Genomic DNA, 26,701 nt, shown 5'->3' on the forward strand with positions numbered 1-26,701 from the left:
CCTTTCTTTTGTACAGCAGACACTGAGGTGCAGGTTTACAGAGAAATGCAAATTGTCATCCTCACTCAGCGGTGCGAAGAGATCAGTAGTGGAAATGCAGTTCACGATGCCATCAACCTTGAATTAGTCGGGGGTTAGGGCCCAGGAAAGACCAGGCCTTGCTTCCCCCCATGTTAAATGAAACCCAGCCAGGAAAGCTCTCTGAAAACGCGTGGCCTGTTTTGCCGTTTCTGTCCAGCAGAGGGCAGAGAAAGACGTTTTCGCCAATTACACAGCCCACCTGCCTTGCTTATTAATCAGAAACCTCACTTAATCACTTTGGGTATGTAAGAGGAAACAACCCCCACACACACACTTCCCCCGTGATTAGAATTATGTCAGAGGCTTAACAAAAGCAAGTCCTTGCCCTTGCTGGTTTGGCTCAGTGGATGGAGCGTCGGCCTGCAGACTGAAGGGTCCCAGGTTTGATTCCAGTCAAGGACACATACCTGGGTTGCAGGCTCGATCCCCAGTAGGAGGCGTGCAGGAGAATCAATGATTCTCTTGCATCATTGATGTTTCTATCTCTCCCTTTCCCTTCTTCTCTGAAATGAATTAAAAATATAGAGAGAGCAAGCCCATTTGGGATGGATCTGAGGACTGGAAATAAAAGCATCTTTGCCTTTGGCTGTGGTGATTGGACAGGGTTTTACAATTCCTCTAAGAGCAGTGCCTTCTCGTTTTTAAAAAATATGTTTTAATTGTATTTTAGATAGAGAAAAGGAGAGGGATATAGAGAGAGAAACATCGACGAGAGAAACATCATTGATCGGCTGCCTCCTGCATGCCCCCTACTGGGAATGGAGCCCGAAACTCAGCCATGTGCCCTGACCGGGAATCGAACCGTGATCTCTTGGTACCTGGGTCGACGATGCACCACTGAGCCACACTGGCCGGGCAGCAGTGCCTTCTTATAAAGTGGCTGGTATCCCATTTGCAGCTTGTGAGATTTTGCAAGGCCGGTAGATAGACTCTGTTGTCATCTGCAGTTGCAAGGCGGAGAATGTAAGTCACTGTGGCAGGTCTTGGAGAGCAGGGGATCATAGAGCAGAGAGCAGCGACTTTGTGTTGGACACACCTGGACCCCTGCATGGTCTTACCCCATGAGCCTGAAAGGGTTGCCAGGCATAAGTATGTCCCATACAATATTGGGGACGAACTTACACTCAAAAATTACTCATTGTTTGTCTGAAATTCACATTTAACTGGGCTTCCTGCATTTTTATTTGCTAAATCTGGCAACCCAGGCCTTGAGCAGGTTTTTTTCTTTTTTTTTTTAAGGAGCAAATTTTTTCTTTTTCTTTTTTTAAATATAGAGAGGAAGGGAGAGTGATAGAGAGCTAGAAACATCGATGAGAGAGAAACATCGATCAGCTGCCTCCTGCACACCTCTCACTGGGGATGTGCCCGCAACCAAGGTACATGCCCTTGACCGGAATCGAACCCGGGACCCTTCAGTCCGCAGGCCGACGCTCTATCCACTGAGCCAAACTGGTTTCGGCATTGAGCAGGTTTCTTAACTTCTCTGAGCCTTAGTGCCATAGATGTAAAGGCAATAAGAGCAAAACCAGCCTCACAGGGAAGAGCATTAAGGGAAGTTTTTACAATGCCCAGAAGGAATCCAGAGCCTGACATACAATTAAGTGCTCAATACATGGTACTGAGGCCCTGGCTGGGTAGCTCAGTCGGCTGGAGCATCATTCCGATATGCCAAGGTTGCAGGTTCAATCCCTAGTCAGGGGACATGCAGGAAGCAACCAGTAAATGCATAAATAAGTGAAACAAATCAACATCTCTCTCTCCAACCAACAACAAAATTTTTTTTTTAATTTGAAAAAATGTTTAAAAATATAGACGATACTTATTCTTTAACAAACTGATGTTATTCTCCATTTCAGCTATATTGTCACAGGTGACGTTAAGGGTAACATTAAGTTCTACGATTGCACCCTGTCCATCATTAACTGGTTCAGCAACTTCAAACTGAGCTCCATAAGAACGCTGTCCTTTTCAAAGACCCCGGCAACGCCTCCCACCGAGAAATCAAACTACCCTTCAGACTGCACTTTAAAAGGTGACCTTTTTGTCGTAAGGTACGTTGTTTATGAATCTAGTCATTTGAATGGTCAGAAAGGATTGGCCTGGAGTGTCCACCTCGTTCCTGGGATGGGAAGTGAGGGAACCAGCCATCCTGGTCAGTCCTGGACCTGGCTGGTAGATGGGTCTCTCTGGCTGATTATAATCCCTACTCATTTTTTTAAAAAAATGTATTTTATTGATTTTTTACAGAGAGGAGGGAGAGGGATAGAGTGTTAGAAACATGGATGAGAGAGAAACATTGATCAGCTGCCTCCTGCACACCCCCTACTGGGGATGTGCCGCAACCAAAGTACATGCCCTTAACTGGAATCGAACCTGGGACCCTTCAGTCCACAGGCCGACGTTCTATCCACTGAGCCAAACCGGTTAGGGCCCTACTCATTTTTAGAAATGAAACATGAATTTCATTTGAAGAATTTTTCGTGACTGGAAGCTGAAAGGGCTTATCCCTGAGCTCTGGTCTCTGCTCCGCCTGGAGTCCTTTGCTTGCAGGCTGGTCTCTTCTGGAAGCCGAGTTTGTCCTCGCGGCGCAGTTAAAGGCCTTTGATAATTAATAGCCATAACATTTCAAGACGGAATTATCTGTGAGCCTGCTCAATTACCCTGGCGGTATCTGCAGGCGCGGCTGTATGTGTGCGCCCAGCTCCATATTTGCATACACAAATGAATATTTGCATGTGCAGATTAGCTAATTGTACAACCGACTGTCCATCTGCATGCCTAATGACTCAATTTCCATGGAGAAATGTGGGCTTTTTTACTTGCAAATGGAGGCTGTTGGGGGTGCGTGGTATATTTTTGGAGGCGTTGGGTTAATAATGTCACTAAATTACAGACGACAGAGGCGTTTCATGGGCAATTAGAAGCAGCGTGGCTGGCGCACCCGCTCCCTGCAAACGCTGATGCTGTTCGGTCTCTGCTTGGCGAACAGGAATTTTATTATCGGAACATCTGATGCGATCGTGTACCACTTAAAGGCAGATGAGACCAAGCTGGAGAAGTTACTCATAGAGCCCAAGGAAGCCATTTGTGCTATCGCCTGCCACCCCTATCAGCCTCTCATCGCCATCGGGAGTTTCTGTGGGATGATCAAAGTGTGGGATTACAGGAAGAAAAAATACCTTTTCAGCAGAGTCTTCGAGAAGGGGCTTGGAATCCAGAGTCTGACCTACAACCCCGAAGGTATTTTCATTTTATCAGTCTCTTGGGTTCCAGAGCGAAGCAGACACAAATGGCTGCGGCCTTGGCCGTCACGGCTGCTGGAAGTTCGCCTTGACCCGACTCCCTCCGCCTGGCCGGACAAGACACCTTCCCCTCTGTGCTTGGGGGTCTCTGAGCGTTCATCCCAGGCTGTCATGCTTTTCAGGGTTTTTTTCTCCTACAAGGGACCTTGTCTGTCACAGACAAGAACTGGCACAGAGTCTGTGTTTCTTAAAAAATTTAAAAATTTTTATTGATTTCAGAGAGGAAGGGAGAGGGAGAGAGAGATAAACATCAATGATGAGAGAGAATCATTGACCGGTTGCCTCCTGCACGCCCCACACTGGGGATCAAGCCTGCAATATCTGGGCATGTACCCTGTACTGGAATTGAACTGTGACCTCCTGGTTCATAGGTTGACGCTCAACATTGAGCCACACCAGCCAGGCAAAAATCCCTTTTCGACCACTGTTCTCTGGCTTGTGATTTCAGGAGACCTTCTTGGAGCTGGCTTCACAGAGGGGACAGTTTACATTCTTGATGCAATGTCCTTGGAAAATGGAATTCCAGAGCCTTTCAAATATTCCAGGACCAGTGTGACTCACATAAGCTTCTCCCATAACTCCCAGTACATGGCAACCGCGGTGAGTGTTTTCGCTGAGAACTGTCCTGTGTGGTTCAGCAACCTTATTTAAAACCAAAGGAGGCACTGGACCCAGTAGCTCAGTTGGTTAGACCAGTGGTCGGCAAACTCATTAGTCAACAGAGCCAAGTATCAACAGTACAACAATTGAAATTTCTTTTGAGAGCCCATTTTTTTAAACTTAAACTTCTTCTAACGCCACTTCTTCAAAATAGACTCGCCCAGGCCGTGGTATTTTGTGGAAGAGCCACACTCAAGGGGTCAAAGAGCCGCATGTGGCTCGCGAGCCGCGGTTTGCCGACCACTGGGTTAGAGTGTCATCCTGATTCACAGAGATTGTGGGTTTGATCTCTGGTCACTCTGGTCAGGGCACATACAAGAATCAACCCATAAATGCATAAATAAGTGGGACAACAAATCAGTCGCTCTCTCTCTCTCTTCCCCCCTTCTTCCCCCCTTCCTCTCTCTCTAAAAAAAATTTTTTTAAAAGAGAGGGGGGCCTGGCTAGTGTAGCTCAGTGGTTGAGCATTGACCCATGAACCAGGAGGTCAGGGTTTGATTCCTGGTCAGGGTTCATGCCTGGGTTTAGGGCTCAGTCCCCAGTAGGGGGCATGCGGGAGGCAGCCATTTGAAAATTCTCATCATTGATGTTTCTCTCTCTCTCTCTCCCCCCCTTCTTCTCTGAAATAAATTAAAAAACATTAAAAAATTGGGGGATTGGGAGGGATGGAGAATAGCTGCTAAAGGATACAGGGGTTCTTTTGGGGGTGCTGAAAATGCTCTAAAATTTTGATGATGGATGTACAGCTCGGAATATACTAAAACCCATTGAACCATACACTTTAAATGAAGTGTAACTGTATGTAAACTATAGCTCAATAAAGCTGTTATCAAAAGAGAAAGGGGTGGGGTGAGGAGACTTTTGCCTGAAAATAAGCCAGGGCCTCAGAACTTCCAAGCTTGGACCCTGACACCCTGACAACTCACTGTGGTTTGTTAGTTTTGGGGGCCCTTCTCTGCATCCATCCTCTCATCTGTCCCTTTCATTTTTGTGACAAGATGACATTCTCCTTTATCTCAAAGCCAAGTCTTCCACCCGTGCTTTGGATTCTGTCCTCCCCTCTATGAATAGGGTTCCTAAATCCAGTGAAGACTTCCTCCGACCTCCGCCCTCTCCCTTCCTGCCAGTTCACTTAGTCGGCACTGTTCTCATCCCGCCTGGATGTTTGTGGGAAGAGACAAAGCAACAGTCTTCACTCGACAAAACTGCTGTCCATCCCTTCCGGTGCTTCCCCATCGCCTCCGGCCTCGGCCTGACCTGCCTTCCGGTCCGATCACAGCACTGCCGAAGGCCAGAAGCCACCCCTCTCGCCTCCCGCCACACACCCACTGAGTGTCCCTTCAGGCCACTCTCACCCACTCTCTGACTGTGTCACTCTCAGCCATGATACTTTAAAAAAAATATTTTTTTGTAGTGAGCATGTGTCATTTTAGGAGAACAATAAAGTCATTTTTTTGTTTTGTTAATCCTCACACAAGGATATTTTTTCAATTTATTTTTTAGAGAGAGTAGAAGGGAGGGAAGGAGAGGGAGAGAAAGAGAGAAACATCAATGTGAAAGAGACACATCGATTGGTTGCCTCCCAAATGCACCCCTGACCGGGGCTAGGGATTGAGCCTGCAACCCAGGTACATGCCCTTGACTAGGAATCGAACCCACCACCCTTTGGTTCAAGGGATGAAACTCTACCCACTTAACCACACTGGCCAGGGCTCAGCCATCATACTTTTTAGAAAAAAAGTCTACCTTTTCATTTGTGTAGCTGGATATAGAGATGGGAGACAAAGGCAAAATGAGTCCAGGCTTCCACAGAGAATGAGGTGGGGACGAGGTGGTGTCATAGACACACCTGCTCCCCCACTACCTTTGTGAGTTACCTACTTTCAACCTCAATTTTCTCATCTGTAAAATGGGCATCATTTTACCACTTGCTCCGATAGACAAAGATTTATTTTCAGACAAAATATCCTAACAGCAAAATTGGTACGAAAAACATAATGATGACTTTTTAAATTGCTTTTTAGAGAGAGAGAGAGAGATTGATTTGTTGTTCCACTTGTTTATGCATTCATTGGTTGCTTCCTGTATGTGCCCTCACCGAGATCGAACCCATAACCGTGGCATATTAGGACAACGCTCTAACCAACTGAGCTATCCAGCCAGGGCAATAAGGATGATTTTTAAGTTAAAAACTGTAAAATGGAATAACTTCTGTTCTTTTGCTCTTAGGATGCAAATTTTACTGTGGCCGTTTACATGGTCAAGGTGAGAAATAGTCAGAGGGTCTGGGAATACCTGGCAAGACTGCGTTCCCATCGCCAGAGCATCCGAAGTCTCCTGTTCGGCGTTCACCTGGATAGCAATGAGCCTAGACTGCTGAGCCTCGGGAGAGACAGGCTCCTGGTGAGCTGGGTCGTTTCTTTCACCGGGCCACCAGTGTGTCTCATTGGTGTTCCATCCCTGGTGTCCGGCTCAGACCCGGGCCCACATGTCTGTGTCTCTTGGAGACAATGAATGTACCAAGAAGTAGTGTAAACCTCTTCGAGTTGGTACTTGGTCTTAACACGGTTCCGACTCGTGTCCGGAGTGAGGAGGCTTCTGGGAAGCAGCGCGGCGGGCGGCAGGGAGATGGTATTCCCACAGCGTAGAAAACCTAGCCGCCCTCACCTCTCAGTGTAATTTGGAAAGCCGACACTCACTGACACTTCTTCGTATCCAGGGGTTGGGGGCAGGCTGTTACCTAAATGTGACAACTAACAGAGAATGTGAGATAAGAGGGAAAGGCAGGGGTAGCGTCAAATGTAATGTTACATGATCAAGCCAAAAGCATTTGAAATCAATCAGTCTATCTGTCCATCATCTTAATTTCCCTCCCCTCCCTTCTTTTATTCTCCCTTCACCCATCCACCCATCCATTCATCCACCCATCCATCCATCCATCCATCCTTCCATCCTGGTTTGGCCACCAAAACCTACCTGTGGGTGAAATTCAGCAGGCCGCTAATTTATGACTATCAAGTGCTGAGACTTAGGTATGAATGAGTTCCTACCCCCAAAATAATGGGAAAGGAAGCAGTATAACATAACTGTAAGAGTTCAGGTTTTAGAGTCAGTTGGACCTAAATTTGAATCCTCACCCTACCACTTCTTAACCGTGTGACCTTGGACAAGCCCCTGAACCTCTCTGAACATCGGTTTTCTCATCTGTAAAATGGGCACAGCAGTACTACTCGGCCGGGGAGTGGTGAGCATTAAATGGCATCATGCTTCAGAGCGCTTACTCCTCATTTTGCTCGTAATGAATACTCCCTCATGGTAGCTTTTTAGGTTAAGGGTCTAGTCCAGTCTTCTCTTAGAATAGGACTTTGGGCTGACTTCATCCAGCTCAGTCTTCATGTTTGTCCGTCTGGGCTCCTCTGCAGATCGAGTATAATCTTCTCCAGAGCTACAAAAACCACCTGGAAGTGCTGGACATTCACCAAACTGACCAGGGCAACTACCCCACCTGTATGATCTGGTACCCACCACTCACCAAGGAACTCTTCCTGCTCATCTCCAACAGCGGCTACAAAGTGAAACTTTTCAATTCTACCACCAAAATGTGCAGGTACGCCCGGGGGTTCCCACTGACATGGCACGTATTCAATTTCTCAGCCCGGGCCCATTTCAAGTCCCAGCTTAAGGACCTGTGAGCAGCATGGCTATCACTGGTTTTGCAGAGGAGGAAACTGAGGCACACATAAGATCACAGGGCTGGGAAGTGCCAGAGGCAAGATTCCAGCCCAGAGCCCTTGCTTCTGAGCCCCGCCCTGCACAGAGATAAGGCACCCAGAACTCAGTGCCTGAGGCGCAATGAAGGAGCCAGAAAAGTCACCGAAGCTCAAAAAAACCTTCCATTCTGCTCTGGCCAGTGTTACTCAGTCCTTAGAGTGTTGGCCCACAAACCAAATGGTCACAGGTTCAATTCCTGGTCAAGGGCACATACCTCGGTTGCAGGATTGATCCCCGGCCCAGGGTGCATGTGGGAGGCAACTAATGGATGTCTCTCTCATATCAATGCTTCTCTCTCCCTCTGTCTCTCTCTCTCTATCTCTCTCTCCTTCTACTCCTTCCTCCCTCCCTTCCACTTTCTCTAAAAAAATCAATGGAAAAAATATCCTGGAGTCAGGATTTAAAAAAAAAACTCCCACTATTCCCTAGTGGAGGAAAACAGATATAGCCAACCCAATACCACCAGATGTTTGATTGTTCTTACTCTTGGTTTGCAAGGAGTTTTTCAGGTCATGGGAGTGCCTTGCTGTGTTTACCCAGTACTTCCTGAGCCCCTACCTGAGCCAGGTGCTGTTCTAGGTGCTGAAGGTGAGGACGCAAACAAAACCGTCTTTCATCGTGGAGTTTGCATTTTAATGGGAGGAGTGGAGTTCATGGGCAAGGCTGGGTTGGAGATCCGAGGGCAAGAGCACATGGTGCTTTAAAGCCATGAGCCAAGAGAAGGTTCCAGAAGGGAAGGGTGGCTGGAGAAGAGGTCCACGGACCAAGCCCAGTGCACCTGAAGCTTGGCATCTGAGAGCAGCAGCTCCTCTGCCCCGAAGCAGCTCTGCGTTTGTGGCCGGCCTCTGGTGCTGCCTCCGGTGCTGCCTCTGGTGCTGCTTGCCCTGGGCGTCCGGGGTCAGCTCCTCGTGAAAATACTGACTGCTGTGCACCATCCCTGCGGGGGCCCTGGCTCTGGCCTTGTCATCTCATTTCATCCAAACCGCCCTGCAGAGTATGATCCCACCCAGGACCAGAGAGGCGACCAAGCAAGGCCAAGCAGCAGGGCTGGGCCCTTGAGCCTGGCTCTGGCTCTGTTGTCCGCTTGGCACAAGTGGGCCCCGATGCAGGCCTGGCTTTGGGATCCTACCTACTCAGCCCTGCGGGGCAGCCTCTTTCTGCCTGCGGCCTGGCTGCTGCGTGGGCGTGGCTGGGGAGAGCAGGGGCACTGAGGCAGGAGAGACAGAGTGAGAATGCTCTCATGACCCTGCCCAGAGAAGGGGGTCAGGAAAGTGGTCAACAGCAGCTGACCCCAGGCTTGAGAAGGTCATTTAAAAAAATGTATCTCAATGAGATGGGTCCCCCAAAGGCCACAATCACCCGAACGGCACAAGGAGAAATGACTGAGAAGTGCCCTGTCGTGTGGCGGAACCAGAGAGAAATCCAGCACAATTAAAAGAAAAAAACCAACAACTATGAAAACACGGGGAGGAGGCATTTGAAGGAAATGTGTAAAAAGGAGTTTTAGGAAGATTGCAGAGTCTTCGTACGTCACCGTTAATGGACACAAACTTATTGGACAGAGAATATCCTGTAGACGTGCCCAGTCCTGAGAAGATGGAGCTTGCTGAGCACGTGGACAGGGGAAGGCTCCAGGCCTGAAGCTCCGCCGGCAGTCACCGACCAGGACTTGGAGCCACACACTCAGGAGTTTCTTCCTTCCTCCCTCCCTCCCTTCCCTCCCTCCCTCTCTCCTCCCTCTCCCCTCCCTCCCTCTCCCCTCCCTCCCTCCCTCCCTCCCTCTCTCCTCCCTCTCCCCTCCCTCCCTCCCTCCCTCCCTCCCTCCTTTCTTTCTTCTTTCTTTCTTTCTTTTTTTCTTTCTTTCTTTCATTCTCACCAGACGATATTTTTTCCCATCGACTTTTTAGAGAGAGTGGAAGCGGCGGGGGGGGGGGGGGGAGAGAGAGAGAGAGAACATTGATGTGAGAGAGACACATTGACTGGTTGCCTCCCACAGGTGCCCTTGACCAGGAATCGAACCTGCAACCCTTAGATGCACAGGTCGACACTGTAACCACTGAGCACACTGGCCAGGGCAGTATCTTTCTTTCTTTTTTTTTTTTTTTAAATATATTTTATTGATATTTTTACAGAGAGGAAGGGAGAGGGATAGAGAGCTAGAAACATCGATGAGAGAGAAACATCGATCAGCTGCCTCCTGCACACCTCCCACTGGGGATGTGCCCGCAACCAAGGTACATGCCCTTGACCGGAATCGAACCCGGGACCCTTCAGTCTGCAGGCCGACGCTCTATCCACTGAGCCAAACCGGTTTCGGCAGGGCAGTATCTTTCTTAAGAAATAAATGTATTGAGATAAAACTAACCATTTTATAGGACAGGTCTGGGGCACTGAGTGTATTTATTCACAATGTTCAACCACCACCTCTGGTTCAAACATTTCATCCTTCCAAGTAAAACCCCTCACGAAAAGCCTGGAAGTGGCAGGAATAATAAAGCCTTGTAACCACACCTTAGTTGGGAAGGAACTGTCTTTTCATGATAAATCTGAAAACAGGTTTCAAATGCATTTAAAAATATTTGAAAGGACACGGAAAGGCAGTTCACAGGGAAAGGCCAATAAACCTGAGCAGATGCTCACTGGAATCGCAAAAATGCAAATGAGAGCAAGACACCGTTTCCACAAATCAGATTAGCAAAGATAAAAATGATCGATGGCGCCTGGTGTCGGCGAGGGGCCAAGGGGAAGGGCACTTCTCCCCAGCCGCTGCTGCGGGGCTGGAATCGGGCGACCTTTGGGAGCGCAATCCGTTACCCTCGATTAAATTTGATGGTATCTCTGACTTCCAGGAACTCGGCCCCAGAAGGGCTCACAGTATGCCAAGACATAAGTCAAAGGGTGTCTTGTTTGAAAATATTTTTAAAAATGGAAACAATCCAAATGTCTATTAATAGGGGATTAGTTAGATGGTTGCTTGTCAGTGCACTGAAACATGATGCTTTTATTTTTCAAGTTTTATTTTTTTAATTGAGAGAGAGAGAGAGAGAGAGAGAGAGAGAGAGAGAGAGAGAGAGAGAGAGAGATCTGTTTGTTGTTTCACTTATTTATGCATTCTGGGTATTTCTTATAAATGCCCTCACTGGGATTGAACCTGCAACCTTGGCGTATCCGGATGGTGCTCCAACCAATTGAGCTCCCTTGGCCTGGGCCAACATGATGCTGTTTTTAGAAAAGAAAAAAGAAGCCCCAAGTGGTTTGGCTCAGTGGATAAGCCTGCAGTCCCGGGTTCGACTCCTGGTCAAGGGCACATGCCCAGGTTTTGGGCTCTATCCCCAGTAGTGGGCGTGCAGGAGGCAGCCAATCCATGATTCTCTCTTATTATAGATGTTTCTCTCTCTCCCTTCTCCCTTCCTCCCTGAAAACAATAAAAATATATTTTAAAAAAAGAAAAGAAAAAGATAAGCTGTCTGCAGAGAATCATGGAAAAATCTCCCAAGATATAACATGAGATGAAGCAAATTGCCAAATAAGCATGAATATATTTTCATACAAAATCGTACTTATTTAATTTATAGATTTTCATATAAAATTATAATTATGTAGGTTAGAATATATATAAAACAACTACCGAGTTATACATACCAAACTATTCCCATGATTCTCTTGGGATAAAGGTTACAGCAATGTACTTATGGCTAGATTTTCTGCTTTACGCCAACATGTTTGAAAATTTTCACAATCAATATGTGATACTTTTTTTAATCAGAAGAAAAATGTTAATTTTATGAACTTGTTAGATTTTTTAAAAAATTTAATTGATTTTTAGAGAAAGAGGAAGGGAGAAAGAGAAACATTGATGTGAGAGTGAAACATGGATCAGCTATCTCCTGCATGCCTCCTACTAGGGGTTGAGCTCACAACCCAGGCATGTGCTCTGACCAAAAATCAAACTGGCAACCTTTCATTGCACGGGACAACGCCCAACCAGCTGAGCCACACTGGCCAGGGCTAGGTATTTTAACAATACCAGGTAATAGTTATACAGCTCCTACTATGTGCTTTATATATATTAACTTATTTAATGCTCACCACAGTCTCAGGGTGTAAATACTATCATTTTCTCTATCTGATATAATAAAAGGCTAATATGCAAATCGACCGAACGGAGGAACTACCAGTTGCTATGATGCGCACTGACCACCAGGGTGGCAGACACTCAATGCAGGAGCTGCCCCCTGGTGGTCAGTGCATTCCCACAGGGGGAGCGCTGCTCTGTCAGAAGCCCTGAGCCGGGCTCATGGCTGGTGAGCACAGCGGTGGTGGCGGGAGCCTTTTCCACCTCCTGGCGGCAGCACTAAGGATGTCTGGGGAGTGGGCCTAAGCGGTCAGTCAGACATCCCCTGAGGGCTCCTGGACTGCGAGAGGGCGCAGGCTGGGCTTAGGAATGCCTCCAAGTGCACAAATGTCATGCACCGGGCCTGTAGTTTTACCAGAAGAGCATGAGGCACAGGTTGAATCTCTTGGCCTTAATGTTCATTTGTTTATAATTTAAATTTACATATAATTCACATGCCATAAAATTTACTTTTTCCCCCAGTAGTTTTTACTGTATTCACCAAGTTGTGCAACCATCACCACCATGTAATTCAACCAACTCTCACTCATTTCTGTGTCCTAAGCACCTAACATGGTGCTAAAATGGTTGTCGAATGGATTTGCTCTTCATTCATTCAGCACATATACCTGGAGAGTGTCTGCTGTGCCCGCCAGACACAGGAACAAAACACCTGAACAGTGAGGGGCTCGTAGTACAATAAGATGAGATAGCCACCAGCCTTACACAGCACACATCCCGGTGTAGTGGGGTGTGAAGTGTATTAGATTTTGTGGAGCCTCTTTTTTTAAAAAGGTACATAATTAAGAATAAAATATGGCTAGATCCCTGGCCAGTATGGCTCAGTTGATTGAAGCATCATCCCGTGCAGTGAAGGGTCGCAGGTTCGGTTCTGGTCAGGGCACATACCTGGGTGGTGGGTGCAGTCCACGGGCAGGACACATACAGGAGGCAACTGATCCATGTTTCTCTCTCTCTCTCTCTCTCCCTTCCTCTCTCTCTAAAATCACTGAGGGCATGTCCTCAGGTGAGGATCTATAATAATAAAAGTGTAATATGCTAATTAGACCAAACATCCTTCCAGATGACCTTCTGGATGAAGCTGGGGCTGCCCGGGTCCCGGGTGCCTGCTGGTGGCCAGAGGGAAGCCCAGGTCACAGATGCCGGAGGGAAGCCCGGGTCCTGGGTGCCAGAGGGAAGCCAGTGACGGCTGCTGGGGGAAGGAAGACCTACATTTGCACGAATTTCATGCATCAGGACTCTAATTAAAACATCTTACCTAATAATAGACAAACGTGTAAATTGACCATACCTCCGCTACACCCACAGCCAATCAGGAATGATTATGCAAATTAACCTGACAAAGATGGCAGATCGGCTGGGAGGGGCGGGATGCCTGCTATGAGGTGGGGGGCAGTGGAGGGAGCTACAGGAGCGGTGTTCCAGCTGGGAGCAAGGACTTGCAGGCTCCTGGGAGGCCGGGAGTGAGGACTTGCAGGCCCCTGGGCGGCCAGAAGCGAAGCCAGGGGAAGGAAGGCCTATTCTTGCATGAATATTGTGCAACAGGCCTCTAGTAAATAAATAAAGGCTAGGGCCTTCCAGAGCCTCAGAAGGCGTGAGCAAGGGGTCCCGAGTCTCAGGTTTTGCTAGCTCAGGGGAAATCCAGCGCTGGGCTTAAGGTCCTGTCTGGGAACCTCACCTCAGATCCAGTTAGTGTAAGAATCTGAATTAAAGAAGCCTGCCCGCTGTGGGGGACGATTCATTATCACTTGATTCGCAGCTAGGTGTTTTGGAAATCTGTGTGATGTGCCGAGGCCGGGTGTCAGGTGCCTGGAACAACCGGCACATCTCCCTCTAATCTCCTGGCCTGCCACCGGGAAGGGGCGCTGCACGCCTCCTGCCAGCGTGTGTCACTTCCTCGCCGCGGCCTTTTTCCCATCCCTTGTCCCTCGTTCATGTACACGTTCTCAAGGCATAATGTTCCCTTCACTCAGCTGTCAGGAGGCCAGTCAGAGGCTCCCCGCTAAAAGCGCCTTCACAGTCAGCTCCCCCGGAGCCCTCGCTGTTTGGAGCTGTTGCCCTTATTTACAGCAGCTGGAGCAGCAGGGAGAGCGTGTCTTATGGACGGGCTCTGCTGAGTGACAAGGCAGGAAACACACAGGGGGAAATGTGCAGGGGATCACGAAAGGCAGCTAGTCATAAAGCCCGTGTTCCGATTTGTGTGATTGGAAACGGCTCTCTTCCTCCTGCAGAAAGACACTTCTGGGGCCGGTCTACGGGTCTCCCATGGAGCAGATTCAGGTCCTCCCCGTGAAAACCGCCATCGAGCTGCAGAGGCGCTACTTGGTGTTCATCAACAGAGACAAGGTACGCTCTGCTCTGCCTGCCTCTGGGAGGCAACTGTGTGTTTTGAGTGGCGGTCGGTCCCAAGGATTCTATCAAGGATGCTTGGTTTCCTAGCCAAGTCCAACTCCCTCCACCAGGGTCCACGGTGATACTGACAACTGCCACGGACAAGTGAGGGTGACTCTGAGAAGGCATTTCCAAGCAAACACATGGTCCCCCAAAGGATTTTATTCTTCCCAACTTATTTACATGGGGAAAAAAATCTTGCTCACCCAGTGTGACTCATGGTTGAGCATCAACCTGTGAACCAGGAGGTCACAGTTTGATTCCCTGATAGGGCACATGCCTGGGTTGCAGGCTAGGGGGTGTGCAGGAGGCGGCCGGTCAGTGATTCTCTCTCATCATTGATGTTTCTATCTCTCTCTCCCTCTCCCTTCCTCTCTCTGAAATCAATCTATCTATATACATAAAGTCTAAGTGACCGAACGACTGGTCCACTGGTCACTATGATGCGCACTGACCACCAGGGGGCAGACGCTCCTAACACCAACCTTCCACAGCCAGCCGGCCCCGATTGGCCCCACCAACCTCCTGTGCCCCCTCACCCCAGCCAGCCAGCCCTGATTGGCCCTGAGCCCCAATCAGGGCAGGAGACAGCCCCAATCAGCTGTGGGACAGCCCGAATCCGTGCACTGGGCCTCTAGTGTATATATAAAAGGCTAATATGCTAAGTGTCCGACCATCTGATCAGTCACTATGATGCACACTGACCACCAGGGGGCAGACGCTCAATGCAGGAGCTGCTGTGATGCACACTGGCCATTTACAGAGAAATAGCACTGTGGACCTGGTGCCCACAAAGCAACACTCGGCTTCCCCCAAGTGGGACACAGGCCCCGCCACCAGCCTGGAGCGACAGCCCACCAAATTGCAGCTGATGCTGCTGGGACCCCATGGTGCAAAATGCGGACCACAGCCCAGCCCAGCCCAGAAACAGTGGCTGTGGGCACCGGGTAATGACGTCAGGTAGCAATGTCAGGCTTCCTCCCCCTAGCAACTAGCCTCCTTAGAGTTTCTTCAGCCCAGGAACATGACTTGCTTTATAGCCAGGTGGAAACATTTTACACTTTAACCAAATGTCTGAAAAGCGTTTTCCCGTGCCTCATCTCATTTGATCCTCACAGAAGTCCTAGAGTAGGAGACTCGGTGGAATCCTATTTTCTTTTCATTAGCCAGGAAACGGAGATTTAAAAAGCTTAGAAACTTGACCTGACTGAAAAGTAAGAAATGGTGGACCTAGAAAATGACTTCAGGTTTTCTCACTGCGCAGAATATAGTCAAAACTCTGCTGCAGTTAAATATTTTACCCTTTGCTCTCCCTGCGTGATCTACAATAATAATCTGCTTCATGTTGATATTTACTGCTGTGTTGCTGACAATTACCTGAAAGAGAAGGTGGGGTGCTTCCCTCGGCTGTTAAAAGTTTAGCTAAATCAGAAAGCAGGTCTAATTAAGCAAGTTTATTTTATATATAGAAAAGGCTAAGTTGATTTGCACATGTGTGATACATATAAAACTCTCGCTGGTGCCAATTGCACGTGTGTGTTTTGATCTGTCATTGTCGATCGTGAATTTGGTTGACACTTTATTATAGAGAAAGGGCGAATAGCGATATTAAAATATTTCTTCTAATTAATTTTCTTTCAATGTGCACAAATTTGTGCACCGGGCCACTAGTAAACATATTTTTAAAAATCTTATAAAAGCATACAAATTAGTTACACTTAGTTGTGCATTTAATGAATGACCTATACGGGAAAGCATAACATCGTAGAACGTTTATTCTGGAAAACTTGGACATCCGCCTATGAAGATGGGAGGAAAGCTCCCCTCTGTGTCCTTGCTAGAACCTGGCGTCTCTCTCCTAAGGGGCCACCCTGCAGGGGTCCATGCATGCGAACCCTCTGCCACCTGAAACGCGGCTCACACACCCTGAGCCGGTTCCTGACACAGGGGTCTTCCCAGGACAGACCTGAAGGTCACTGTGAAGGTGCCGGGCCCAGCCTGAGACCTGCTCATCCGAGCCTGAGTATCCGATTGCCTATTCCTTTCCAGGTCGGACTCCAGATCTTACCGATAGATGGCAATCCCCATAAGACCTGTGCTATCGTCTGCCACCCAAACGGGACGGCCGGGATGGCCCTCTCCCATAATGGCCACTACATCTTCACGGCCGGAGGACAGGACCTATCTGTGGTGCAGTGGGAGGTCAACCTCAGGTACGTGTTGGGTGAGCAGCTTGTCCCTGAGAGGAAGGGGTCCAGTGCAGAACCCCTTCTTAATACTCAGCAACAGCAGACAGGTGTTACACCCGACCAATGCCGGGCACTGTGCCAGGGCCGTGGTTACAAAGGTGACCAAGGACTCAGGCATTGCCAGGCCGGTGTGGCTCAGCGGTTGAGCGTGGAACTATGAACCAGGAGGTCACGGTTCTATTCCCGGTCAGGGTATGTGCTCAGGTTGTGGGCTCGGTCCCCGATGGGGGTATGTGCAGGAGTCAGCCAATTGGTGATTCTCTCTCATCATTGATGATTCTGTCTCTCCTTCTCCCTTCCTCTCTGAAATCAATAAAACTATTTTTTTTAAGAATGTAAAAACAAAAGGACTCAGGCCTTGCCCTAGGTCGCCCCTGTGGTGACGAAAGCTTGCTACTCTGCCTGCTGGGGACATGGTATAATTGGGACCACCCGAGGCTGCTCACAGAGGACGAGGCTCCTGTGAGCCTGTCCCCTTGGGCATTCCTGGTGTTGGCAGGCTCCTCTGTGTTACTTCTGGCCTTTACCCGGCGCTCCTCCAGAGCCACATGGCCAAAGTGGCCTCCCTGCCCACAGAGCCTGTTGGGACTGGGCTTGGGCCCAGCCTGGAGGCCACAGCGACGGAGCCCTCCCAGCTGGGCACCTGCCTCGATGGCTAACATCAGAGCCAAGAGCTGCGTGAAGACTGGCTAGGAACCCAGGTCCACCTGGCGAACACGCCGGCTCCACAGACCTTGTGCAGGGCCCGTGCAGAGCCCCAGCGAGAGGTCTGGGGACAGTTTTGTGGGAGGTGGAGGTGCATGTCCGTTCCCAGTCAACGGCAGTAGTAATTTTAACTACTCGTACCAAGTCTGTTCCGGGCCAGGCCCTGTCCAGGTGCTTTCCATATACTGTCCGATTCCATCTTCACAGCTGCCCGGGAGGGAGGCGCTGTTGCTGTCCCCACTGTACAGGCCTGGAAACTAGCTCCCAGGGGTTACGTGACCTGCATAGCGGTGATGGAGTAGTGGTGGGGTGGGGGTTCTCACCGTCTTTCTGATTCAAGCCCACACCTCATCATAGCACAAAAATTTCTTGCCCTGGCCAGTTTGGCTCACTGGATAGAGCGTCAGCTTGTGGACTGAAGGGTCCCAGGTTCGATTCCTGGTTGAGGGCACATGCCCAGGTTGCGGACTCATCCCCACTGGGGGGGCGTGCGGGAGGTGGCCAATCAGTGATTCTCATCATTGATGTTTCTATCTCTCTCTCCCCCTCCCTTCCTCTCTGAAATCAATAAAAATATATTAAAAAAATAAAGGACTTCTTGTCACATCCTTTATTGCATCCATTTAATTCTCACAACAACCTGTGAGGCAGACCCTGCACTTATCCCCACTTTACAGAAGAGGAAACTGAGGCCCAGGAAGGTGAAGTTACCTGCAAGGGCAGAACCGGGAGCCCAGAGTCTCTAGATACTAAACCACTTCCCTGCTGTGGTCTACACAGCAGTGTGTTGTGGTTTTTTAAAAAATATATTTTTATTGATTTCAGAGAGGAAGGAAGAGGGAGAGAGAGAGAAACATCAATGATGAGAGAGAATCATGGATTGGCTCCTGCACACCCCACACTGGTGATCAAGCCCGCAACCTGGGCATGTGCCCCGACCGGGAATGGAACCCTGACCTCCTGGTTCATAGGTCGATGCTCAACCACCGAGCCACACTGGCCGGCTGCAGTGTGTTTTAATAACCCACAAGGAGGCTAATGGCCTGGTTAGCAGAGATCCAGTTAGTGGGTTATTATAATGATTTCATATTATTATTAGCATTCTATGTGAGGCAAAGGCGGTCTCATACAAAAGTAGGTTTTCTTACGTTACGGGCCTATTTTTGGAAAACCTGACCCGGTGTTAGAGAGCAGAGGGTTATTTTTATCCGACTGGCACGGGTCCCCTGTGGCCTCCCGAGTTTTCATGGAAGCAATTAGCGTTGGCAATTCACCTCTTCCACCCGGTGCTGCCACCCGGTGCCCTCGGCCCTGGCCGCGAGCAGGTCCCCAGTCACGGGCAGAGGTGCCGTGCAGGGAGGACGGCGGCTTCCACACGCAGGAGCCCTCCCTCTGGAGAGGCGTGGTCCCCGAAGATCGCAGACACCTTGCCAAGCGCCTGCTCTGCCATCTGCGAGCGGGGATCACCATCATTGAGGCGTTTGACCTGTACCACTGGGTGCTGCGCTTGGAATTGTATTTTTCATTTTTGGCTTCATCATGGAGGGCGTTTTCTTAACAGGTTTACAGAGACCCTAACTGTAGCTGCGCCCCGAAATAGCCTTCGGAGGCCCGCAGTGCCCGGCGGCCCCGGCCCAGGCTGCTGGCGCTCCAGAGCTTCCTAACAGTCCGTTTCTGCTCCCGTTCTAGCGCCCTGGAGGCAGCAGTTTCTCTTGGGGGCGAAGACTTGATCCCGTTCTATGGCCTGGTGTCTGGTGGCAGGGAAGGAAAATTCTACAGGGTAATCGTCCTCCGAGTAAACACTGCCTGGTAACATCTAGTTAGGAGTTTGCAAACACACGTGTCCGGGGGTTAGCCCTCTTGCTTTCCCACCCCCCCAAAGCTCTTTTTCTCTCCCCCCTCCGCCCCCCCCCCCACTGAGCTCAAAATGTACTTTCTAGAAAATGTCCTTGAAGTCTTAATGGATGCTTCCCACTTAAGCCACAATGCACGCTGTGTTTCCATTTTATCTCCACGCAGGAGCTGGAAGACTATTTTTACTACTCTCAGCTCCGTAGTCAAGGTATCGACACAATGGAGGCCAGGAAGGTGTCGGAACACATTTGTCTGTCGGAGGTGCCTTTTGTCATGAGAGCGATCGGCTTTTACCCATCGGAAGAGAAGGTAGGCAGAAGGAGAGCAAGGACAGCGGTGGGATGTGCTCTTAGGAAGATGGTCCCGGAGAACAGCGAGCTCGGGTCAGCGTGAAGCACTGAATACTGTTCTTGCGTAAGTGGCTCAGGAGGAAGGTTCTGGGACGAGCAGACGAGCTCCTTGGGAACAGACTCCCTGCGGATATTCCTAAGAGACAGGTTCCTCACCAAGGGCGGACGTTGGTCAGAGCGTGGTCTGGGAGCTAGCGGGACAGGCCCGGGCTGGGGGGACCCAGGGAGGCGATGCCTGAGAAGCACTCGGCGCAGCAAGAGCTTAGTGACCGTTATTCCCTTTCTGGTTGCTGCTAACCTGGCCCGTGGGGATGGGGTGCCTCTGGGGGATGGGGCTCAGACAATGTCATCTCTGCATGACCTCACTGAGCACCCCCAGCTGTGGGGTGGCGGTGGGGTCCACAGGGGCACCAGCGACACTCCCAGGAGAATGTTCCACAGAGAAACTGTGGTTTCAAATGCAATTGAGCCCAGCCGGTGTGGCTCAGTGGTTGAGCATTGACCTGTGAACCAGGAGGTCACTGTTTGATTCCCGGTCAGGGCCAGGCCCGGGTTGCCGTCCCAATCCCCAGTGGGGGGCGTGCAGGAGGCAGAACATCGATGATTCTCTCTCATCATGGATGTTTCTCTCCCTCTCTCCCTTTCCCTTCCTCTCTGAAATCAATAAGAACATGTTTTTTAAAAATGCAATTGATGGGGTTTCTTCCTGACTTTAAATGCTAACACATCGGAAAAGATTTATAAGTGGAATAAAGAAAACAATTATAGTCCCTCTGCACAGGCTTAATGGTTATTAGTATTTTAAATCACACACACACATATTTATTTTAATTTTTTAAATCCTTACCCCAAGATATGTTTTTATTGATTTTTAGAGAGAGGAAGGGGGGAGGGGAGAGAGAGAGAGAGAGAGAGAGAGAGAGAGAGAAACATTGATTGTTTGCCTTTCATATGCTCACTGCGGATCAAACCTTCAATCTAGGTGTGTGCCCTGACTGGGAATCGAACCCACAACCTTTTGGTATACAGAATGACGTTCCAACCAACTGAACCGCCCGGCCAGGGCTTCTCACTGTGTTTTCAAGGTGCCCCCACTTGTAGCGTGAATCAGTCCTGCATTCCTTTTTGTGGCTGAATCTTATTCTACTCATTCACATGGGCAGGGCACATCTTACTTCTTTCCCTTCATCAACTGGTGGACACCTGGGTGTTCCCACCTTTTGGCTGTTAGGAGTAATACTGTCTTGAGTATTTGCCTACACATCTTTGTGTACTAGTAGAGGCGCGTTTTGACTTCTCTTGCATGCCTACCTGGGAGGGATTTGGCTGTGTCAATGGTGACTCCATGGTGAACTGTTTGAGGAACTGCCAGTGTTTGTTTATCTATCTATCTATCTATCTATCTATCTATCTATCTATCATCTATCTATCACCTATCTCTCTATTTATTTAAATTGATTGGGATGACCTTGGTTAATAGGATCATACAGGTTTCAGGTGTGGATTTCTGTGTTATAAGATCTGAATGCCAGTGTCCTTTTTCCACACTATTTCTGGGTGCAGCTGGAAGGCAGGATCGAGTTTTCAGAGCTGTGGGCCGTTCGCTGACCCTTGATTGTGGGTTTGGAACAAGATGAAGGACTCGTCATTCTGATTTGGAAACCTTAAAAACCTTCATGTGAGGCAGGGAAGCGTCCCGGAGGTGTTTGAGACCCTGGCTCTGATGAGCAGCTGGGAGAAGGTCACCAGGAAGGGTCCTGTGATTGGGTGGTGGCCTCATTTCTGAGTCACCCACCACAGATGACAGGGAGACACCACTCTGGCCGGGCACTAAAGGTGACTGCGTCCAGTGGGCAGGACTTGGCGCTCCATGGCCTGTCCCTGGACAGAGAGGCAGCTGTCATCCAGATGTGGTTACTGGCGGAAGCAGAGGGCAGCTGTGAGTCACACAATGATGCAGAAATGGCAGAGGTGTCTCCAGATGTGACTGTGTCATGCCCCTGCCCAGCCCTGACACCTGCCCCTCAGCCCCTCCTCGCCTGCCCCAGGTCAGCGCAGAAGCGCTGGGGCGGCAACACGAAGGTGATACTGTGACAAAAGACTGTCTCCTTGTTGCGGAGCACGTCCCAGAGAGCTCTGTGCGCCGGAAGTGGGCGGAAGGAGGAGGAGAGCCCTCCCAGAGTCTATGGAACTGTCACAGAAGAACCCGGCTCACACCAGGCGCCATTACAAAGGCGAGAGATGGCCTCCATTCAGATGCATGGTGTTCCCCTCCTGTTAACAGGGAGGCTATAAAGCTTAATTGGGAAACATAATTCTGAGGACGTCAATGGCTTCCTGCGGTCGATGGCAGGATCACCAGCCCGAAGGCCTGTGGGGTGGATGTCAGAGGCGGCCGTGAATCATCCTGGGCCTGGGGCTCCGGCCACCAGGCTCAGGCTGCCCTCGTGTCCCGGGCCAAGCAGCAGTGCCCCGGAGGGCCAGGTGCTGTGTGTCTAAAGGTTTAAAAGCTGTTGAATAAAATGCCTGCCCTGACTGTTCTCCCCTTTAGCACGGGCTGGTTCTAATGGAGGGTTCTGAACTTCTCAGAGTTTCCCACTTGGGTAGGCAGCATGGGGGGAGCCAGCCAGCAACCTGCTTGCCTTTTCACCCCTGGCACCTTCCTTGGCCACCCTTCAAGCCCTTCCCTGCCCTCCCTTGCTTCCACTCTCTAAAAATCAAGGAGTCTGGCCCCTGTGGCTCAGTGGTTGAGTGTCGACCTATGAACCAGGAGGTCACAGTTCAATTCCCAGTCAGGACACATGCCCTGGTTTCGGGCTCAATCCCCAGTAGGGAGTGTGCAGGAGGAAGGCAGTCAATGATTCTCTTTCATCATTGATGTTTCTTTCTCTCTTTCTCTCTCTCTCTCTCTCTCTCTTCCTCTCTGAAATTAATAAAATCAATGGAAAATCTCTCTATATAAAAGGCTAATATGCTATGTGTCTGTCCGGGTAATGATGTCACATAGTAACACCCGGCTTCCTCTCCCTAGCAACTAGCCTCTTTGGAGTTTCTTCAGCCCAGGAACACGATTTGCTTTATAGCCAGGTGGAAACATTTTGTACTTTAACCAAATGTCTGTGAAGCATTTTCCCATGCCTCATCTCATTTGATCCTCACAGAAGTCCTGGAGTAGGTAGATAGGAGACTCAGTGGAATCCTATTTTCTTTTCATTAGCCAGGAAACGGAGATTTAGAAAGCTTAGAAACTTGACCCAACTGAAAAGTAAGAAATGGTGGACCTTGAAAATGACTTCAGGTTTTCTCACTGTGCAGAATATAATCAAACACTGCTGCAGTGAAATATTTTACCCTTTGCTCTCCCTGCATGATCTACAATAATCTGGTTTGTGTTAAATTTACTGCTGTGTTGCTGACAGTTACCTGAAAGAGAAGTTGGGGTGCTTCCCTGGGCTGGAAAAAGTTTAGCTAAATCAGAAAGCAGGTCTAATTAAGCAAGTTTATTCTATATATAGAAAAGGCTAAGTTGACTCGCATGTGTGATACATATAAAAGCTCTCACTGGTGCCAATTGCATGCATGTTTTTTGATCTGTCATTGTCGATTGTGAATTTGGTTGATGCTTCTATTATAGAGAAAGGGCGAATAGCGATATTAAAATATTTCTTCTAATTAATTTCCTTTCAATGTGCATGAATTTGTGCACCGGGCCACTGGTAAATAAATAAAAATGAATGGAAAGAATATCCTCGGTGAGGATTAACAACAACAACAAAATACAAATTAAAAATAAAATAAAACCATAACACCACCCCATGCCCATTAAATCAGCATCTCTGGGGATGGGACTTGGGCATCAGGACGTTTTAGCTTTCTGGGTGAATCAGAGGAACCACTGCCTTAGCAGAGGGTGGCCTGTGAGAGAATGCCAGCACAACCAGCCGAGTGCCCGGGCCAGGCAGCGTCACGCTGGGGCATCGGGAAGGCACTCGGTTTCGTCTCTGAGGTTCCTCTCCAAGCATGAACTCTGTTTCGACACACAGCAGAACCTGCCTTCTCACCTACCACTTGCAGAGTAGGCTCGGGAAAGAGATGTCAGTGGCGCCAAAACTGCCAGCTCTGCCCACTGAGCAGTGGTTCTTGATCAGTCACACAGGGAGGAGTAAGAGGTGAATCCCCATGCAGTGGATCGCTGAGGACACACGCCGGGATCTATGCACTGCTCTGGGCACGAGTGACTTCAGGCACCTTTAGGTTCCTTTGGGTTATCTTTGGGTTAGACTCCTACTTCTGAATTGAGTCAGATCATATATCACATTTATACTTTACATGTATCACTTATATTATTTATGTACTTACAAAGTGTAATTTATATTATACGTATTCATGCACCAGTGGAGTCCCTTGGCGTGGTCTGCACCCTCTCGCAATCCAGGACCCCTCGGGGGATGTCAGACTGCTGGTTTCGGCCTGGTCCACACAGGCCAGGCCGAGGGACCCCACCAGTGCACGGGCCTCTAGTATGCATATAAGATCTTTGGTTAATCTCTTCCCACCCTCCCTCCTCCCCATTCCCTCTGAGATTCATCAGTCTGTTCCATGTTTCCATGCCTGTGCATTGAGCATCTGCCCCCCTGGTGGTCAGTACGTGTCATAGCTACCTGTTGAACGGTCAAATGGTTGAACGGTCACTTAGGCTTTTATATATATAGATTATAATTACATATAAGTGGCAAGGACATACAAAGCATAACCACAGGCCCTAGCTGGTTCGACTCAGTGGAAAGAGCATCGGCCTACAGACCTAAGGATCCCAGATTCGATTCCAGTCAAGGGCACATACCTCTGTTGCAGACTCCTCCCCGTCCTGGGCCCTGGTCGGGCTTATGCAGGAGGCAACTAATCGATGTGTTTCTCTCACATCGATATTTCTCTCTGTCTTTCCTTCTCTCTTCCACTCTCTCTAAAAATCAGTGGAGCCCTAACTGGTTTGGCTCAGTGGATAGAGCATTGGCCTGCGGACTGAAAGGTCCCAGGATCGATTCCGGTCAAGGGCATGTACCTTGGTTGTGGGCACATCCCCAGTAGGAGGTGTGCAAGAGGCAGCTGATTGATGTTTCTCTCCCATCAATGTTTCTAACTCTCTATCCCTCTCCCTTCCTCTCTGTAAAAAAAATCAATAAAAAATATATATATATTTTTAAATATATTTTATTGATATTTTACAGAGAGGAAGGGAGAGGGATAGAGAGTTAGAAACATCGATGAGAGAGAAACATCGATCAGCTGCCTCCTGCACACCTCCCAAGGGGGATGTGCCCGCAACCAAGGTACATGCCCTTGACCGGAATCGAACCCTGGACCCTTCAGTCCGCAGGCCGACACTCTATCCACTGAGCCAAACCGGTTTCGGCAATAAAATATATTTAAAAAAAATAAAAATAAAAATCAGTGGAAAAATATCCTTGGGTGATGATTAACAACAAAAACAAAGCATAACCACAGGAGTAGTTACTGCTTGCTGAGTACTTGTTATGTGCTAGGCATTACGTTTAGCACTTTACACACATGGTCGCAGTTAGGTTTAAAACAGTCCAAAGCAAGTGTTTTACCATATTACACCCTTTTTCAAGATGAGAAAACCAAGGATGAGGAATGTTAAGTTACTCCCCCAGGTCACGTAGAAAGTGGCAGACCCAAGGTTTGAACCTAGGTCTGTCATCAAAGATCATACTTACAGCCCCAGTCTCCACTGCCTCAGTGAGTATAAGCATCTACACTAATAAAAGAGAAGCATGCAAATTGACCATACCTCTGCAACGCCCACTAGCCAACCAGGAGTGAGTATGCAAATTAACCCAACAAAGATGGAAGGTTAATTTGCATACGCAGGCGCAGAGCAGCCGGGTGGGGCAGGAAGCCTGCTATAAGGGAGAGGGCGGGGGGCAGAGGGAGCTACAGGAGCGGCGCTCTGGCCGGAGCGGAGAAGACTAAAGGCTCAGGCTGGAGTGAAGATGGAAGGTGGCAGTCAGAGCAAAGGCCTGGGTCCTGGGTGCAGGAGGAAAACCGGTGCAGGCAGCCAGGGGAAGGAAGGCCTATTGCACAAATCTTCGTGCAATGGGCCTCTACTGTGTATATAATAACACTTAAAATTACATAGTACAATATGTAAAGAATGTGCTCCAGGATAGTGTTTTATTTATAGATAAAATTATACGTAATCTAACATGCAAATCTAACATGCAATTGTGTATAATATAAGCTCACTAAATGCTATATATAAAAGTGTTACCATTTAAAGCTACTTTTATACTATCAATTATAGTTCATTGGTATCCTAACCAATGATGTAACATTTTTAAAAGATCATTCACAAAATGTTGTATTGAGAATATGTGGTTTCTTTGAAAATATTGGGTACCAAGACAGTGTTAAAGGAAGAAAGGGTATATATATATATATATATATATATATAGTATCAAATTTGCAAAAAATCAACCCCATAACAGACATGTTCTAAACTAACTGTAAACATTTGTCTGTTGTCAACCAGTGTCACCTCAATAAATTGAATAAAAAATGAAAAGTAAAACCCCCCACAAAACACACATTTGTCTGTTACCCTCCGATTTTTAGAATATATCAAAAGTGCCAGCCCGGCCAGCATGGTTCAGTAGTTGAGCGTCGACCTATGAACCAGGAGGTCACGGTTCAGTTCCCAGTCAGGGCACATGTCAGGGTTGCAGGCTTGATTCCCAATGTGGGGTGTGCAAGAGGCAGCTGATCAATGATTCTCTTTCATCATTGATGTTTGTATCTCTCTCTCCCTCTCCCTTCCTCTCTGAAATCAATATATATATATATGTGTGTGTGTGTATATATATATATATATATTTTTTTTTTTTAAAGGTGCCTTTCTGCTTACCATAGTTTTTTTCTGTTTTGTTTACCTCTTCCCTAGATCGATGATATGTTTAATGAAATCAAATTTAGTGAGTATGTGGACACTGGAGAGGTAATTGACAAAATCACCTTACCGGATTTCCTGAAAGTTTACCTCAACCACCGGCCACCTTTTGGTAACACCATGAGTGCCATCCAGGAGAGCTTTGACATTCTGGGCTATACCAACTCGGAAGGAAAGAAAGCTATTCGAAGAGAGGATTTCCTGAAACTGCTTCTAACTAAAGGTGAACACACAAA

General features: G+C 48.5%; 1 protein-coding gene across 4 annotated transcripts in view; it reads left to right on the forward strand.

Annotated features, from left to right (window-relative positions):
* The window catches only part of CFAP251 (cilia and flagella associated protein 251), a 47,940-nt gene that overhangs the window by 18,077 nt on the left and 3,162 nt on the right, over positions 1-26,701 (forward strand). For 3 of the 4 annotated variants that reach the window (XM_080650128.1, XM_080650129.1, XM_080650127.1), the window contains 10 exons: positions 1,938-2,132; positions 3,071-3,321; positions 3,832-3,983; positions 6,273-6,446; positions 7,466-7,650; positions 14,181-14,295; positions 16,390-16,553; positions 18,984-19,074; positions 19,314-19,457; positions 26,460-26,688. In XM_080650128.1, the coding sequence (XP_080506254.1) occupies positions 1,938-2,132; positions 3,071-3,321; positions 3,832-3,983; positions 6,273-6,446; positions 7,466-7,650; positions 14,181-14,295; positions 16,390-16,553; positions 18,984-19,074; positions 19,314-19,457; positions 26,460-26,688 (1,700 nt within the window). The remainder of the gene's footprint in view (positions 1-1,937; positions 2,133-3,070; positions 3,322-3,831; positions 3,984-6,272; positions 6,447-7,465; positions 7,651-14,180; positions 14,296-16,389; positions 16,554-18,983; positions 19,075-19,313; positions 19,458-26,459; positions 26,689-26,701) is intronic. The other variant, XR_013959548.1, reaches the window with a different exon arrangement.

This window comes from Plecotus auritus (genome assembly GCF_963455305.1).
Source record: "Plecotus auritus genome assembly, chromosome: 13".
NCBI lineage: Eukaryota > Metazoa > Chordata > Mammalia > Chiroptera > Vespertilionidae > Plecotus > Plecotus auritus.